The sequence below is a fragment of the Thunnus thynnus genome, chromosome 10 (genome assembly GCF_963924715.1).
Source record: "Thunnus thynnus chromosome 10, fThuThy2.1, whole genome shotgun sequence".
NCBI lineage: Eukaryota > Metazoa > Chordata > Actinopteri > Scombriformes > Scombridae > Thunnus > Thunnus thynnus.
Window position 1 is genome coordinate 9,026,449 of NC_089526.1, and position 17,447 is coordinate 9,043,895.

General features: G+C 44.2%; 1 protein-coding gene across 1 annotated transcript in view; it reads right to left on the reverse strand.

Moving 5' to 3' along the window:
• Positions 1-8,596, reverse strand: part of LOC137191002 (uncharacterized) — a 37,999-nt gene extending 29,403 nt beyond the window's left edge. The window contains exons 1-6 of the mRNA XM_067600780.1: positions 8,279-8,596; positions 7,227-7,274; positions 6,617-6,918; positions 5,338-5,611; positions 4,980-5,017; positions 4,488-4,776 (exon numbers count right to left, since the gene is read on the reverse strand). Of these exons, the coding sequence (XP_067456881.1) occupies positions 4,488-4,776; positions 4,980-5,017; positions 5,338-5,611; positions 6,617-6,918; positions 7,227-7,236 (913 nt within the window). The 5' untranslated portion in view covers positions 7,237-7,274; positions 8,279-8,596. The remainder of the gene's footprint in view (positions 1-4,487; positions 4,777-4,979; positions 5,018-5,337; positions 5,612-6,616; positions 6,919-7,226; positions 7,275-8,278) is intronic.
• Positions 8,597-17,447: the final 8,851 nt, after the last annotated feature.

Below are 17,447 nucleotides of genomic sequence, written 5' to 3' on the forward strand. Positions count from 1 at the left end.
CACAGCAACAGTGATCCTAGAGATGCTTGGCTACAAGATGAACACCATGAGCCACAAAGAACATTACCCTCCCTGGAGAAGGAGGCTGGAGGCCAAGATCAAGGCAACACAGAGAGAAGTTAGTCAACTCTCAGAGCTACAGAAAGGTGTGGAGACGAAAGGGATACCCAGGAAGTACAACAAGCTGTCTATACCTGAGGCACTGGAGACTGCCAAGCAAAGGCTCACAGCTCTGGCTACCTGCCTGAAGAGATACACAGGAGAAGCAGAAGCCAGAAGAATAAATAGGATGTTCTCCACTAAACCATCCAAAGTGTACTCTCAGTGGGAAGGTAATAACATAAGAACAGATCCTCCCAGGGCTGAGACTGAACAATACTGGAAGAGCATATGGGAGAAGGAGGCATCACATATCACCAATGCTCAGTGGCTAGTGGATCTAAGAGCAGACCACAGCAATCTCCCAGAACAAGATACAGTAACCATTACAATGGCAAACATCCAAGAACGAGTGTCAGGTATGAAGAGCTGGACAGCACCAGGCCTGGACATGATCCACACCTACTGGCTAAAGAAACTGACTGCACTCCATGAACGCCTGGCAGCACAAATGAACCAGCTGCTGATAGATGGGATGCACCCAGAGTGGTTAACCCAAGGGCGGACAGTCCTGATCATGAAGGACCCCCAGAAGGGCACGATCCCATCCAACTACCGGCCAATAACCTGCCTCTGTACAACATGGAAGCTCCTGTCAGGCATCATAGTGGCTAAGATGAATAGGCACATGGCCCAATACATGAGCAGGGCCCAGAAAGGAATTGGTAGTAATACCAGGGGTGCTAAGCACCAGCTACTGGTCGATAGAGCAGTCACCCAAGACTGCAAGACCAGGCAGACCAACCTGTGCACCGCCTGGATTGACTACAAGAAGGCCTATGACTCAATGCCACACACATGGATACTGGAATGCTTGGAAATGTACAATATCAACAGGACACTAAGAGCCTTCATCAAGAACTCAATGGGGCTGTGGAAAACGACTCTGGAGGCCAACTCAAAACCAATTGCACAAGTTACCATCAAGTGCGGCATATACCAAGGTGATGCAATATCCCCGCTGCTGTTCTGCATAGGCCTGAACCCCCTCAGCCAGATCATCTTAAAGAGTGGTTACGGGTACCGGTTCTGAAGTGGAACAACCATCAGTCACCTCCTCTACATAGACGACATCAAGCTGTATGCCAGGAATGAGCGAGACATTGACTCACTGATCCACCTCACCAGGATCTACAGCAATAACATCGGAATGTCATTCGCACTAGATAAGTGTGGTCGGATGGTATCGAAGAGAGGGAAGGTGATCAGGACCGAGGGGGTTGAGCTACCAGAAGGCAGCATTGCAGATGTTCAGGACAGCTACAAATACCTTGGGATCCCGCAGGCAAATGGGAACCTTGAGGAGGCCGCAAGGAAGTCAGCCACAGCCAAATACCTACACAGAGTAAGGCAGGTCCTGAAAAGTCGGCTGAATGAGAAGAACAAGATACGGGCCATCAACACGTACGCCTTGCCAGTCATCAGATACCCCGCTGGTATAATAAGCTGGCCAAAGGAGGAGATAGAGGCCACTGATATCAAGACAAGGAAGCTCCTCACAATGCATGGAGGGTTTCATCCCAAGTCCAGCACCCTGAGACTGTACACTAAGCGGAACGAGGGAGGCCGAGGACTGGTGAGCATCAGAGCCACTGTCCAAGACGAAACAACCAACATCCAGGAATACATCAGGAAGATGGCCCCCAAAGATGAACTGCTAAGTGAATACCTCAGACAGCAGAAACCCGATGATGCAGAGGAGGAGGAAGAACCATCATGGAGGGACAAGCCCCTACACGGCATGTACCACCGACAGATAGAAGAAGTGGCTGATATCAAGAAATCCTACCAGTGGCTGGAAAAGGCTGGACTGAAGGACAGCACAGAAGCACTAATCATCACAGCACAAGAACAGGCACTAAGTACAAGATCAATAGAGGCGGGGATCTACCACACCAGACAGGACCCCAGGTGCAGGCTGTGCAAAGATGCTCCTGAGACAGTTCAGCACATAATAGCAGGGTGTAAGATGCAGGCAGGAACAGCGTACATGGAACGCCATAACCAAGTGGCTGGCATAGTGTACAGGAACATCTGCACTGAGTATGGGTTGGAAGTCCAAAGGTCACAATGGAAGACACCTCCTAAGACGGTTGAGAATGACCAAGCCAAGATACTGTGGGACTTCCAGATCCAGACTGACAAGCTGGTGATGGCTAACCAACCGGACATTGTGTTGATCGACAAACAACAGAAGAAGGCAGTGGTGATAGACATAGCAATCCCAAGCAACAGCAACATCAAGAAGAAGGAACACAAGAAGATCGAAAAATACCAAGGACTGAAAGAGGAGCTAGAAAGGATGTGGGGAGTAAAGGCAACAGTGGTGCCAGTGGTAATTGGAGAACTGGGGGCTGTGACCCACAAACTGGGAGAGTGGCTCCAGCAGATTCCGGGTACAACATCTGAGGTCTCTGTCCAGAAGAGCGCAGTCCTAGGAACAGCTAAGATACTGCGCAGAACCCTCAAACTGGGGGGGTGAGAGGGAGATTTTTTATATATATATATATATATACAGTACAGACCAAAAGTTTGGACACACCTTCTCATTCAAAGAGTTTTCTTTATTTTCATGACTATGAAAATTGTAGATTCACACTGAAGGCATCAAAACTATGAATTAACACATGTGGAATTATATACTTAACAAAAAAGTGTGAAACAACTGAAAATATGTCTTATATTCTAGTTTCTTCAAAGTAGCCACCTTTTGCTTTGATTACTGCTTCGCACACTCTTGGCATTCTCTTGATGAGCGTCAAGAGGTAGTCACCTGAAATGGTCTTCCAACAGTCTTGAAGGAGTTCCCAGAGATGCTTAGCACTTGTTGGCCCTTTTGCCTTCACTCTGCGGTCCAGCTCACCCCAAACCATCTCGATTGGGTTCAGGTCCGGTGACTGTGGAGGCCAGGTCATCTGGCGCAGCACCCCATCACTCTCCTTCTTGGTCAAATAGCCCTTACACAGCCTGGAGGTGTGTTTGGGGTCATTGTCCTGTTGAAAAATAAATGATGGTCCAACTAAACGCAAACCGGATGGAATAGCATGCCGCTGCAAGATGCTGTGGTAGCCATGCTGGTTCAGTATGCCTTCAATTTGGAATAAATCCCCAACAGTGTCACCAGCAAAGCACCCCCACACCATCACACCTCCTCCTCCATGCTTCACGGTGGGAACCAGGCATGTAGAGTCCATCCGTTCACCTTTTCTGCGTCGCACAAAGACACGGTGGTTGGAACCAAAGATCTCAAATTTGGACTCATCAGACCAAAGCACAGATTTCCACTGGTTTAATGTCCATTCCTTGTGTTCTTTAGCCCAAACAAGTCTCTTCTGCTTGTTGCCTGTCCTTAGCAGTGGTTTCCTAGCAGCTATTCTACCGTGAAGGCCTGATTCACACAGTCTCCTCTTAACAGTTGTTCTAGAGATGTGTCTGCTGCTAGAACTCTGTGTGGCATTGACCTGGTCTCTAATCTGAGCTGCTGTTAACCTGCGATGTCTGAGGCTGGTGACTCGGATGAACTTATCCTCCGCAGCAGAGGTGACTCTTGGTCTTCTTTTCCTGGGGCGGTCCTCATGTGAGCCAGTTTCTTTGTAGCGCTTTGGTTTGGTTTTTGCAACTGCACTTGGGGACACTTTCAAAGTTTTTCTTAAAGTAATGATGGCCACTTGTTTTTCTTTACTTAGCTGCTTTTTTCTTGCCATAATACAAATTCTAACAGTCTATTCAGTAAGACTATCAGCTGTGTATCCACCTGACTTCTGCACAACACAACTGATGGTCCCAACCCCATTTATAAGGCAAGAAATCCCACTTATTAAACCTGACAGGGCACACCTGTGAAGTGAAAACCATTTCAGGTGACTACCTCTTGAAGCTCATCAAGAGAATGCAGAGTGTGTGCAAAGCAGTAATCAGAGCAAAAGGTGGCTACTTTGAAGAAACTAGAATATAAGGCGTATTTTCAGTAGTTTTACACTTTTTTGTTAAGTACATATTTCCACATGTGTTAATTCATAGTTTTGATGCCTTCAGTGTGATTCTACAATGTCAATAGTCATGAAAAGAAAGGAAATTCATTGAATGAGAAGGTGTGTCCAAACTTTTGGTCTGTACTGTACATATATATATATATATATATATATATATATATATATATATATATATATATATATATATATATAAATGTATGTAGAAATAAAATATATTTTGTACACATTATGAATCATAATATTTATAATGTATGAAGAAGAACAACTTATAACATATCTATGTCTGTTTTGTTCCAGTTTTATGATTTGAATATGTTTTTGTCTTTGTTGTCTTACTTTTGGGTCCTGAGCTGCTGTCTGACAGCCTCTGCACCAGATCTCTCCTCTTCATCTCAATTAAAGCGTCCTTGGTCTTCTCCACAGACTGTTGGCCGAAGGTCGGCACCACAAAAAACACTGTGTCCTGCACATCTGCCTTCATGGGCAGCCTCCATGGGATCTCTAAGTAGGGGTTGTAGAGGTGACTTTGACTCCGGAGAACTTTCTTAAAGTTCTCAAACTCACTTTTACTCAAATCAGCCAGTGTTTCCAAAAGCAGCTCTATAACAGACGTCATTGTTTCAACCTGGTAAATACAAAGAAAATGTTCATTGAACAAATGTGCAATCTCTTTATTTTGTTAATTTCAGATTAACTGATGTGTGTGTTTTAGAAATGTGGATGTGGTAAGATTACATCGCCCATATTACACAAGCTAATAATGGAATTAATATGTCAAATGGAACACATACTGTATACCTGTTTTTAAAGTATTTGTACATTACTTACTCTCTGAATCAGGGTAGGACGCTGTTCCAAGTGTTTCTCTGAGGAGAAAATAAATATAGAAAAAATCTATTAGAAATGTATTTAACATCAGTTATAATACAAAGGTTTTCATTCCACTAACCCTCCTTAACAGTGAAATAATAACTAATGTGCAGAGCTACTTGAAGATTTTCAAACAAGGTTGAAAGGTTTTGGATATATTCGTTATTGTACTGTTTATGCCCAAACTTACAAAATATTGTACACCAGCTAATGTACTTTATCTTTACGTAATAAACTATAAAACTTCTGAGACACATGTGACTGCACTGTGTGCCAGTTTAATGTTTTTCATATGTTTTTGTCTTCTTTGTCTTACTTTTAGTTCTTGAGCTGATATCTGACAACCTCTGCACCAGATCAGTCCTGTTCATCTCCTTTAAAACCTTTTTGGTCACCTCCACACACTCTCGGCTGTTAATCTCCACCATCAGCTCCACAGTTTCCTGCATGTCTGCCACATCCAGTCGGCTCCTTGAGATGAGCGGGAAATCTTTCTCCAATTCAATGAGCGACTTGAATTTCTCAAACTCCACAGAGCTCAAATCATTCAATATTTCAATAAGCAGCTTCTTATCCATTATTGCGTCTACCTGGAAAATGAACAAGATAAATCATACAGTATTATGCAGGACAGGATGTGAAGTGTTTGTTTGCTCGACTACCATGAATACCATGACTGACGATTTAGACAGTGCTCTCCACCACCAACACTGAAACACCAAATAATGGAAAATCATTTGGACAAATGGTGTTCATCCCTTCAGTAGAGTTTCAGAGAATTTATGTAATAATATTTTATATGATGGATGGATGTAGATTTTCATTTAAAGAGGTCCAAGAATTGATCCTTGCAATGACATTAATGTGTATATTTATTTAATAGGATCCCTTAAATTTTCCATTAAAGGAACAGAGTTACGCTGTGACTCTAATTAATCTACCTTTAATTTCTCCACCAACAATCTATAATGTTGTTCCAAACACTTGTAGTTTCTCCACAGCATAGCCAAAAACACTATTTCCATGTTACACTATCACTGTCTCATAGCTCCACCAGAAGAAACATACTTAGTGATTTATTTGCACAGCAATGATTTTTTGGAAAATACTGATTATATGGATGAACAGTACATAAATGAGTTATGCAGCAGGAGTGGTTTGAGAAGTTTCTGTGGTTGTTTTGATGTTTTTTTGCAGTGATTCTGGATCAATATTGGAATCCACTGTAACTTCTGTGAATCTGAATACAGCTGCTGTCATCTACAAAAGGCAAGACAAAAGAGCAAACTATAAACTTTTCAAAGCCAAATTTTAGGCCCACAGGAGGCGAGTAAATATTGATTTTTAGTGGGGTATTCCTGTGAGGATTTCAGAAACATTTCAAAAGCAAGAAAAGTGTAATCAAATGACATATTGGGCTTATATTCAAAGTATTGTGTTTATGAACTATATACTGTACATTATATTCACTTAATTAGATTCTCAATTGTATTCACCCATTGAGTCTCAAAAAAGAAACAGTGATTATCTGAAAGCACAAACTACGCTATCCACACTTACATTATACTGCTTTAGATGACTAAGGATTTACTCACTTGCACTGTATCCATGACTTTCACATCCATGACAGTCTCGCTCTCTGTTCTCTTGAGGTCTTCAATAAGATGTGGCTCGTTTCTCTCCAGAATTTTGTAGAAGATCTGTTTTCCTCTAACTCCACTGGATTCCAAGGGCCCACTAAGGAGTGCCCTCATAGTCTCCTGAGAGTCATGATTAGCCCTGATTTTATCATAATTTACTTGATTTATAACATCACGTTCGAGGAGTTCTTCCAAAATAGGTACAACATTGGTCACTCTCCGGATTAGCTCGACTCGATGTTTATCCACAAAAAGCTCTGAGTAGAGAAATAAACATGATACAAAGTTGAAAGATTTAAGATATTATGAAGCTATAATCAACATATATCAGAACACAGAAGAAGAATGTTTCATATGAAGTGTAGCAAACTAAAATGCATACAATGTTAATTTGAGATGATGGATTTTAAAAACCTTTGATCGAGATGACCTGTTCAAAATATCCTTCCACGGTTCAATTATTCATTGTCAGATTCTGGTTTTACGTTTAGCTTGTTGTAGACAATCTGAACTCAGTGAGTAACATTTAGTGAGATCCCTGCGTACATAATAACTGTGCACTTACCTTCCTCCATCTTATTTTTATTAGTTGCTGCCGCTGAGGGTCATGAAGCTGGAAAACATTTTAAGAAAAATGAATGTTGCATAACAATATATTGTTCTTAGACTTTATGCATACCTGTGTTAGTAATAGTAGACAAAATGTTTATTTCTTTCATGATCATAGAACCAAGAAATTAAGAAAAAATAAATTATAACAGGTTCACTCTACACAGTTACTCAGTTACTCATACTCTCAATCACCAAATGTTCAGTCCAATAAGAACAATCCCTGAAAATATTTCCACAAAGGAATAAATCGATAAGAAAAAGTTTGTAGCAAAATAATCTACAGTACATTTTTGTACAGAAAGTATATTTCTCTAAGATGTACCATAACAGGTACATAGTGGACCCTGGATACAACTTTCAGATACATCCCCCCTCTGTGTCCCCTCATTTTCTTGTAATCTCTTAATTTTATTCTCTAATAAATTGTTGAATTGTTAAATTTTAATAATCTATTAATCATTTTGAGTCATTTTTTAAGAAAAAATACCCATCTACCTTATCTAATTTCAGCTTCTTAAATACAAATATTTATATTTTATATATTTGTGGTTTCTTTAGTCCTTTGTGATAGTAAACTGATTATCTTTGGGTTGTGGACAAAAGATCAGATGTACAACAAACTATGTTAACATGTAAGAAGTACAAGAAGACTTCTAACAACAAAAGGGGGCAACAAAATAAACTTATATCACCAACTCTAGCAGAAACACCCGGTTAAGTATGAGGAGAGACAAAAATCCCGCCAGAATTATAAACACACACAAACATACACTAGTTTAACGTTAAACTGTTTCATCGTTAACTGTCGAGTCAAAGCACTTCGGAACTTTAACAAACTGTTGTTTGATACTAACGTTAACAAAGTGTTAACTAATGTTTTATTGTAGTATTGGGCTGGTGTGACAATTTTCACACACGAATACAACTTTACAGATGAAGCAGGACAATGAAAGTGAAAGTAAAAACGAAGCTCTAACGTTACCGTTTGAAAAAGTTTTAACTCACCGCGATAAAAAAACAGATTGTCGCTCCAGCCGTTAAGATATGAAATCCGTCCAGTTCTTTCTCGAAATTAACTGCAGTTAATCCTTCTTTTCTCCATGGGTGCATCCCAAGTCTCTTAAATTGCATCCACGTTTCTCTCGCTCGTGTCTTTTCCTTGCACTCCCGAGCGGACGCGCACACGGACAACTGCGGACACCACGAACCACAAACTATAATTTCAGTTTTAGTCCCTCCCACCGTGGATGAGTGGAGAGCAAGGAAACAAAACGAGGAGAGAGGAAATGAGGAAATATGTTTTTGGAGAAATGAGACGTCCTTCCTCTGAAGCGTCACGTGAAGCGACTTCTGTTTCTGATAACAGCGGCAGCTGATCACAGCTGGATCAGCTGTCAGTCGGCTTTAACAGCTTCAGAAACTTCTGACGAAGTTTGTGTCTGCACACATGTGCACTGTGATAATACTAAGGCACAGTTATCACTGCCAAAGCAGCTGTTTTCTCTCTGTAGCCTGTTACTTGCTTGACAAACACCTGTACATGAGTAAAAACCTGCATTCTGTGTTTCTACTGTTCAGTGGCGGACTCAGGCTGTCTCAGGGGTAAGGCGAAAAAATATAAAGGGTACCACCATTTAACAATGTTTTTCTCCCATACAATGCACCCTATAGGCACATGTTCTCATTGAAAGGGCACCCAATTCTGCACTGCAGTATGTTAGACTTAGGGGAATCCTAAATTGCACTTTTTCCCTTTTTGTTTTTTGTTCACAAGAAGGGCACCCATACAGAACCTCCAGCTCACCCCATTACAACAGCATCATAGGGTACTGCATTACATCCTCTTCATTTAAAAGGCACATCATATTTTCTCATCCTTTGGGGTTCTTTACAGGGCACTATCACATTGTCTTCAACTGAAAGGGCACCATGAAGACTCTTCATTCCAGACTATCACATATAGAGGCCCTCTATAGGGCACTTCATCCCGATTTACCCATAACTAGACAGTCATTACAGAACTTATGTATGTTTTCTCCTTGGTGGGGCCACCTTAGAGGGCATTTTTGCATTTTTTGTCCTTGGGGGCAGTTGCCCCTTAATTTTATCCACAATAACAGCTAATGGGGGAGATAACAAATCATGAAAAGAATAATCTTTCTACTAAATGTAGAAAGTTGTTTTGGTTCTTTTATTTCATGAAGTTTATAGACTTATAAACAAAGTTCGGGAACCAAAGACCACGCCTTGTACGCAACTCATTTCCGCACCACAGGGTATTTAAACACACCATATCCGCTCCTCTTTCCTTCGTCTCAGCTTGCAAGCACCCTGTGACACACCAGCATAAACTTAAAAAACTTCTTACTCACATCATGGACCTCGAACTGCTCCTCAACGCCTCGGACGAGGACTTGTTCGAAGTCCCGGAGTCCCCCGGCGTCCGATCTTTCCGGCAGCCTCGCCTGCGCTCCTCGGTTTCCCTCATCCCGGCCTCTCGGCCCTCATCATCCGTCGACGACGGTATCGTCGAGCCCTTGATCCCCAGCGGCTCCAGGGGAAGGTCCCGTACTCGGCGTCCGAAGGAAGCTACTCATTCCCGACGCTCACTCCAGCCTCGCTCGAGATCCCGGAGCCCGCCCAAGAGGAGCAGCCACCGCGCGCAGCGCTCTCCTCGCCACCAGCGTACCGACCGCTCCTCGGCCCCAAACATGTCCGAGTGGACCGTCGCTCGCTTAAAGCATTTCCTCAGCCAAAATAACATTCCCTTCCACCGCACCGACAATAAGGCAAGACTGTTTCAATTATACACGAATTCCCTGCAGGACACCACTCTCTCCCGTCCATCTTCCCACGGTCTTCCGGGTTCCCGGCGTCGCGCGCGCGACGACGTCCGTGACGTCACGGCTCGTCGCTCCGCCAGACGCACACCCTCCTCCTCAGCAACCTCAGCCTCTCCAGTACAGTCCGTCTCTAACCCTATGCAGGCCCTCTCTGCTCCACAGCCATTTCCTCCTCCTACTTTCTCTTCAGCCGCACTTCCATCCCACGCATATACATCCCACCACCCCAGCATCCCTTCCTACTCTCTGGCACCTATCTCTGCTGCCCCTTCCCTCCCGGCCATCTCAGCCGCTCCTCCACCCGCACCAACCTCGGCAGCCGGTCAGACAGCACAAACAACAGCGGGCCCCAACAGCTCCACGAGTTATACCCAACCTTTTCCCCCCCTTTCTTCTTTTCATCCTCCCTGCCTCCTCCCCTACCCCCATCCTCCCCACCACCCGCACTCTAGCATTACCTGTACTACAGCACCTGCACCTCCTTATCCAACCGCCTCACACACGGCCAGCCTCGGCCTTTTCCCGGCTCTCGCACCTCCTTCCAGCAGCTACACCCTGGCCACCGCCCAGCCACCAGTGCGCCCCCCAGCATCTGCCCGGCCCTCCCCTGTGTCTCCCACCCTCAGACAGCAGATTCTAACCGGTAATTACATTGATCTCGCTCAACTCATTCACCCTACATCAATCAATCCTCACATCCCTAGGGAACTGCTCACCTCATTCGGCCCCTTGGAACTTAAACAGCCACTTCCTGCCCGCTCCAAGGACCTCACAGTCGCCGAGTTCGCTTTTGCTTTCTCTCTGTATAGGGACATAATTTGTTCAGCCTTCCCCGACCGCAGGTCCGAGCTTGATGATTACTTGTCATTAATTCTCGACCTGGCCTTGCGTTTCGGCGGCAACGGTTTCTATACTTATCATATCCTCTTCGCCTCCCAAGCCGCTGGTCGCCTCCAACAGTTCAACCAGGGCACGTACTGGGGAACACTGGACCACGAGCTATACTGCCGAGTTTTCGCAGCCCGCGCTTCTCTGCACTGCGAAACGTGTGGCGCCCCTTCCCATCCCGCCGCAGCATGCACCCTCTCCGCCCCCCTGCCCCACGCCTCCGTAACAGACAAACGAAGTCCAGCCATGCCATACCACTTGCCATCGGCAGCTCCCCCACCATCCATCACCCCCAAACCCGCCTTAGATCACCCGTCCATCCTCAGCCCCCTCCCCAAAGGCACGGACAGGAGAGGGAGACCTGTCCTCTACCAGGGAGGACGGATGATCTGCAATAACTTCAATGACCTCGGCTGCAGCTCCTCCAGCTGCAAATTCCTCCACACTTGTTCATTCTGCGGGGGAGCCCACGCCAGAGCCACATGCCCACACAACCCGACAAAGCAACAGCTGTAGTCAGGGCGGACATCACAAGTGCCTTCAAAGTCCTCCCCATCCACCCCGACTACTGGCACCTCTTCAGGGTCCCTGGAAGGGCGCACACTATTTCGCCGTGCGTCTAAGAGCAGCCCAAAAAAAAAAAAAAAAAAAAAAAAAAAATTAATTATAAACTCCTGTACATCATCCACCTACTTGATGACTTCCCCCGTCATACGGTCTCGCCACAATGATTTCCGCATTCACTGATCTTGGCGTCCCCCTATCTCCAGAGAAAACAGAAGGCCCAAGCACATCCTTGGAATTCCTCGCCATCACCCTCAACTCCATTACACTCCAAGCATCTCTGCCTACTGAGAAACTCCACTGCATTTCTCTACTCATTCAAAACTTTCTCATAGCCAACACATGCACCAAACGTCAATTACTCTCTGCTGGGCCTTTTCAACTACGCCACCTGCATCATCCCTCAGGGCCGATCCTTCTTGTCACACCCTCTCTCCATAGCCACCGCCGTCCCATCCATCCACGACCACGTCACGCTAGACAGCGCGTGCAAGATGGAACTAAAAAACGTGGCACCAGTTCCTCTCTTCCTGGAACGGCATCTCCTTCTTTTACGACGACCACGTCACAGACGCCAATGACATCCAGCTATACACCAACGCCGCCCCTTCAGTCGGCTTTGGCGGTTACTACGGCGGCAGATGATTCTCTGCCGAATGGCCACCCGACTTCTCTTCCCTGGCCCCTTCCTCCACCATTTCGGAAATGTACCCGATTATCATTGCTGCCATCCTTTGGGGGCATGAGTGGTCCAAAAAGACCATCGCCATCCACTCTGACAACAGTGCCGTTGTCGACATCCTCAACAAAGGCTGGTCACACAATCTGGACATCATGCAGTTCGTGCGCAAGCTCACATTGGTTTCAGCCCAGCACCAGTTCATTATCCGAGCACTCCACATTCCAGGCCACAAAAACGCAATCGCTGATTCACTCTCTCGTTTCCTTTTTCAGAAATTCAGACAACTAGCTCCAGTCTCCAACCCTTTTCCAACTCCAGTCCCACCGTTTTCAGCCACAATCTACAACTGAACCCGCAACTGGAACAACTGGTCACCGTTTCACGGGACAACATCATCAACAGCGTCGCCCCTCGAACACTATCTTCGTACCTCACCGGCTGGAATTCCTTTAAAGCCTTTCACGTCTCCCACGGACTCCCGTTCCCTTCACTGGACATTCTTAACCTCTCCTGCTTCATTACATTCTCCCACACTCAACTCAAGATCAAGTCTTCCACCATACAGACCTACCTCAGCGGAATCAATTTCTTTGTCAAATTGATTTCCGGAGCACCATGCCCAGCCTTGTCCCACTCTCATATTAACATGCTGATCAAAGGTCTCCGCAAGGCGGAACCGCACCCCGCACCAAAACGTTCACCCCTCACGTCGGACCTTCTGGTCCGATGCATTCACACACTCCGCACAGGCTACTTGTCTCCTCACATAGACAAAACCCTAGAGTCCATGTTTTTACTATCCTTTTTTGGCTTCCTACGCTGCTCAGAAATCACAGCTCCTTCCTACTCCTTTGATCCAGCACTACACGCCACATTGTCCGACATCTCTTTCCACTCTTCAGATACACTCATCTACTACCTCAAACGCAGCAAGACCAACCAGTCGGGCCAACCTCAACCCATCTACCTTTTCCGCCTAGATTCGTACATAAGTCCTTACGAACCCATCCACGAATACATCAACACAAGACTAGCCAACCGAGCTTCCTCTCAAGACCCTCTGTTCATCACGGAAACGGGAAGGGTAGCAACACGTTTTTGGTTCCATCACCACATGCGCTCAGTACTCGCCAGATCCGGAATACCCCCAGACCAGTTCTCAGGACACTCATTCCGCATCGGAGCCGCTTCCACCGCCTCTAGACAAGGCATTCCCGACAATATCATCAAAATCCTCGGCCGTTGGTCATCCCCCACCTATCATACCTACATCCATCACGACCTGGATAACATTAAGCAATCCCATTCTCGCCTCTCCGGTTGAAGTCTCTTTGGGGGCCTCGTACAGATGCTGAATCATCGAGACAGCACCCCCACCCTGAGTCTCAACCCCCTGTTCCCACTTACCTCCCCGACGTCGACGCCTCTCCTCCTTTCATCTATCACTCTCCTATCCACTCCCTCCTTCCCCTCTTTCCCGCCTGCTCTTCTTTCTCCCCATCCCTCGACCCTCATCCCATTCGACCCCTACCCCCTCATCCCGCATCCCACGACCTCGACCCTCACCCCCGCATCCTCACACCCCCGACCCTCTCCCTTCCCCCATCCATCCTTCCCTCTCCAACCATCCCTCTAACTATCCTTCCTCCTTTTCACCCTGCCTTCCATCACACTCCCAATAAACCATTAAATCCATATTCTAGAAGGAGTGGTCTTGGTTAGTGAAATGAAGTTTATAGACTTATAAACAAAGTTCGGGAACCAAAGACCACGCCTTGTACGCAACTCATTTCCGCACCACAGGGTATTTAAACACACCATATCCGCTCCTCTTTCCTTCGTCTCAGCTTGCAAGTCCCTCCCACCCGACCCCTCCGCTAACTTTCCTCTCTTCTCTGCTCAAACACAGGAACAGGGGGCCTCGTACAGATGCCGAATCATCGAGACAGCACCCCCACCCTGAGTCTCAACCCCCTGTTCCCACTTACCTCCCCGACGTCGACGCCTCTCCTCCTTTCATCTATCACCCTCCTATCAACTCCCTCCTTCCCCTCTTTCCCGCCTGCTCTTCTTTCTCCCCATCCCCCGACCCTCATCCCATTCGACCCCTACCCCCTCATCCCGCATCCCACGACCTCGACCCTCACCCCCGCATCCTCACACCCCCGACCCTCTCCCTTCCCCCATCCATCCTTCCCTCTCCAACCATCCCTCTAACTATCCTTCCTCCTTTTCACCCTGCCTTCCATCACACTCCCAATAAACCATTAAATCCATATTCTAGAAGGAGTGGTCTTGGTTAGTGAATTATTATTTATAGGCTAACAATTAATACAGATGTTTAACTAGATGAATTAGAAAAAAATATAAACCTCAGAAGTGATACACTTAAATTTAATCTGTATCCACTTCAGTATGAAACTGCAGTTATGTTGTGATCTATGGTTGTGATATATCACATCAGTCAGATCAGCTGCAACGGCCAATCAATTACTGATATCTAATAAGGGGGCATGTCAGCTGGTAAAAGACTTCCATGAAGGCTGTTCTCGTGTATCCTCACTCCTCTGAGTAGAAATAAGGCCCAATCGCGATGTAGCACCTAAACCCTGAACCCTCAAGGACTTAATTGACATCACCTGGTTAGTGTTTGAGTGCAAGAGGCTGCAAGGGCTCGAAATGGTTTAAATTGGAATGGGACAGCACTTTGCAACATATGTTACCTTGATGACACTAAAATATGTATGATTGTGGGATTGGGACTTTTTATTCAATATTTTATTGCCATATCAACAGGATTGATTGAAATTTGTCTTGAGCTCACTTGAACAGAAAAAGCTTTAAACAAAAGATGAAGTAATAAGAAAAATTGAACTGGCCCACATTACTAGCTATAGCAATTTAAAAAAAAAAGTTTGCCTAGTTTAGAAATTCTTACCTTATCTCTTAAGAAAAACCATTGTTTTGAGAAACCTGGATATGCGACTGGAGTACTCCAATAAAAGGATAGTGTGGCATGTAAACACCTTATTCAGGTTTCTGAACATGTTCTGTTGGAAGAGAAATGAGTGGCTGAGATGTTCAGGAGTCAAGACACAACTGGACACAGATAATCAGAAACCTGGATACTGTTGGAATCACGTAAACAGGGATATGAGTAACCAGGTTTCTCATGTTCTATATAAACGTCATATCCTGAATATGATCAAAACCAGGATCCTAGTGTGCATGTAAACGCACTCACTGTGGCCTGTATACTGCAGAATCAGAATGAGCTTATTTCCTAAGAAATAAGGTACAATTTTATGCATTTTTTTAAAGAAAATGATGAAAGGGACCATAACGACTGTATTAACCATTAAATCTCAACATGTCTTTGTGGTGTTTGTTGAGTTAGAAGCCTTCACGGGTCCACTCAGTTCTCAGGAACCGAGAGACTGGGTCCAGTTTTCCACCGGTCTGTTTAGGATCATGAAGACCTCCAGTTTGAATGTAAAGTAATTAACGTGTTTATTCAGCAGTTCTTCAAGAAACTGATGTCACCAGATATTAATCTAAATCAACGGGTCATTTTTAACCCCCCTGCCCTCAGGAAAGGACTTTGTGGACAAACACCAGTGTGATCTGATTTTGAGACTGAGCAATATAGGCCCAATTTTAGATAATCTCCTGAACAAAGGTGTAATCCAACAAGGATATTATGATACGATCAGGAAATCTCAACCACTGAGGAGAAGATCAGGGAACTCTACAGTGGTCCCCTGAAAGCAAGTGGAGATGACATCTTCTATAAACTCCTTGAGGGGAAGGAGCCATACCTTGTTGATGATCTCAAGAGGAAAGAGTCTTAAAAACTGTGACATGGTGAGATTAGCTTTTTTGACCAAACATAGACACTGGCTACCTGAACCTGATATTATTACACATTAACAGAAAAACTGAATAACCTACATTTATGAAAATTTTCATCAAAGTGCTGATATTTAAATTTGGCTTTCTTCATTCTGTGAATGAAAAAATCAAATGAATTTGTCAAATGAAAAAGTACTGTTAAATAAAGTTGCTCAAACATTTTATCTAAAGAAAAAGAAGAATTGAAAGGGAGCAAATACATTATATATCAAGTTACAAAATGATACAATTTGTGTAATTTCGGATGTAAAATTTGGTATAGCTTAGGTATTTTTAGGCAAACTGAAATAAGACAGTCTGTGTCTGAAGTGACTCTTTTTACAACATAACACACTATACTTACACTCTGCCATTTTATTTGAGCGTCTGAATTCTGAGTGTGTACATGCCGAAGAAACCGAAAACTGTTTTATATACATTTTCATTGTCATTATACATTTTTAAGTCTATACTTTTTTCATGATCACAGTTCAAAGTTCCTTCTTAAGTGACCTTTGATATCAAATGAATGATGTTGATGTTTAAATTAGAAAACAAACTAAACCAATATTAACACACAAAATTTAATTCAACAATTGATCTACCAGTTTTGTCATCATCATCCTCTCCCTCTTCTTGCATCACATATATATCTCTTTCTTCTCTGATGGTATATTTTCAGGTTCTATATCTTCTCTCTTCTTTCTATTTATGGTGTGTATGTTTTATGACAGAATGACACATATTCATGATACTGAGGAAACAGGAACCTCCACTGCTTCTTTTTAGTACTTCTTTAAATGTTTCATACTGAACACTTTCCAGTATAAAACATTTATTTGTGTAGTTTACAACATTTACACTTTGTAATGTGTTTATTTTCAACATATAGCACTACTTACATACAGTTAAATATTTAAGTTTAAAAGTTAAAAATGTATTCCGCATCGTCTTCATCACCACAGAGCTGATGTTAAGAAGCTCTTAATGGTGTGCACTTGCTCTTTATCGCTTGGGATGTAAAATTTAAGAGAGTTTGTAGAAAACACTCTTAACTTCTATGATTGATCGTTATCAGGAAGCAAGGACCTGGTTTGGCTGGCAGTGTAGCAGCAAAGACTCCTCACTGGCACCAACTAGTGTTTCCTTACTGTCAAATGCAGAACTGGTTTTAAGGTTTTTAGTTGTTTTCAAAGCATTACATGGACTGGCACCAGTTATCTCTCTGAACTCCTCAGACACAATTCAACCTCCAGGCCTCAACAGTTGAGGCACATTTCAAATGTATTTTATAGTCAGTAACTTT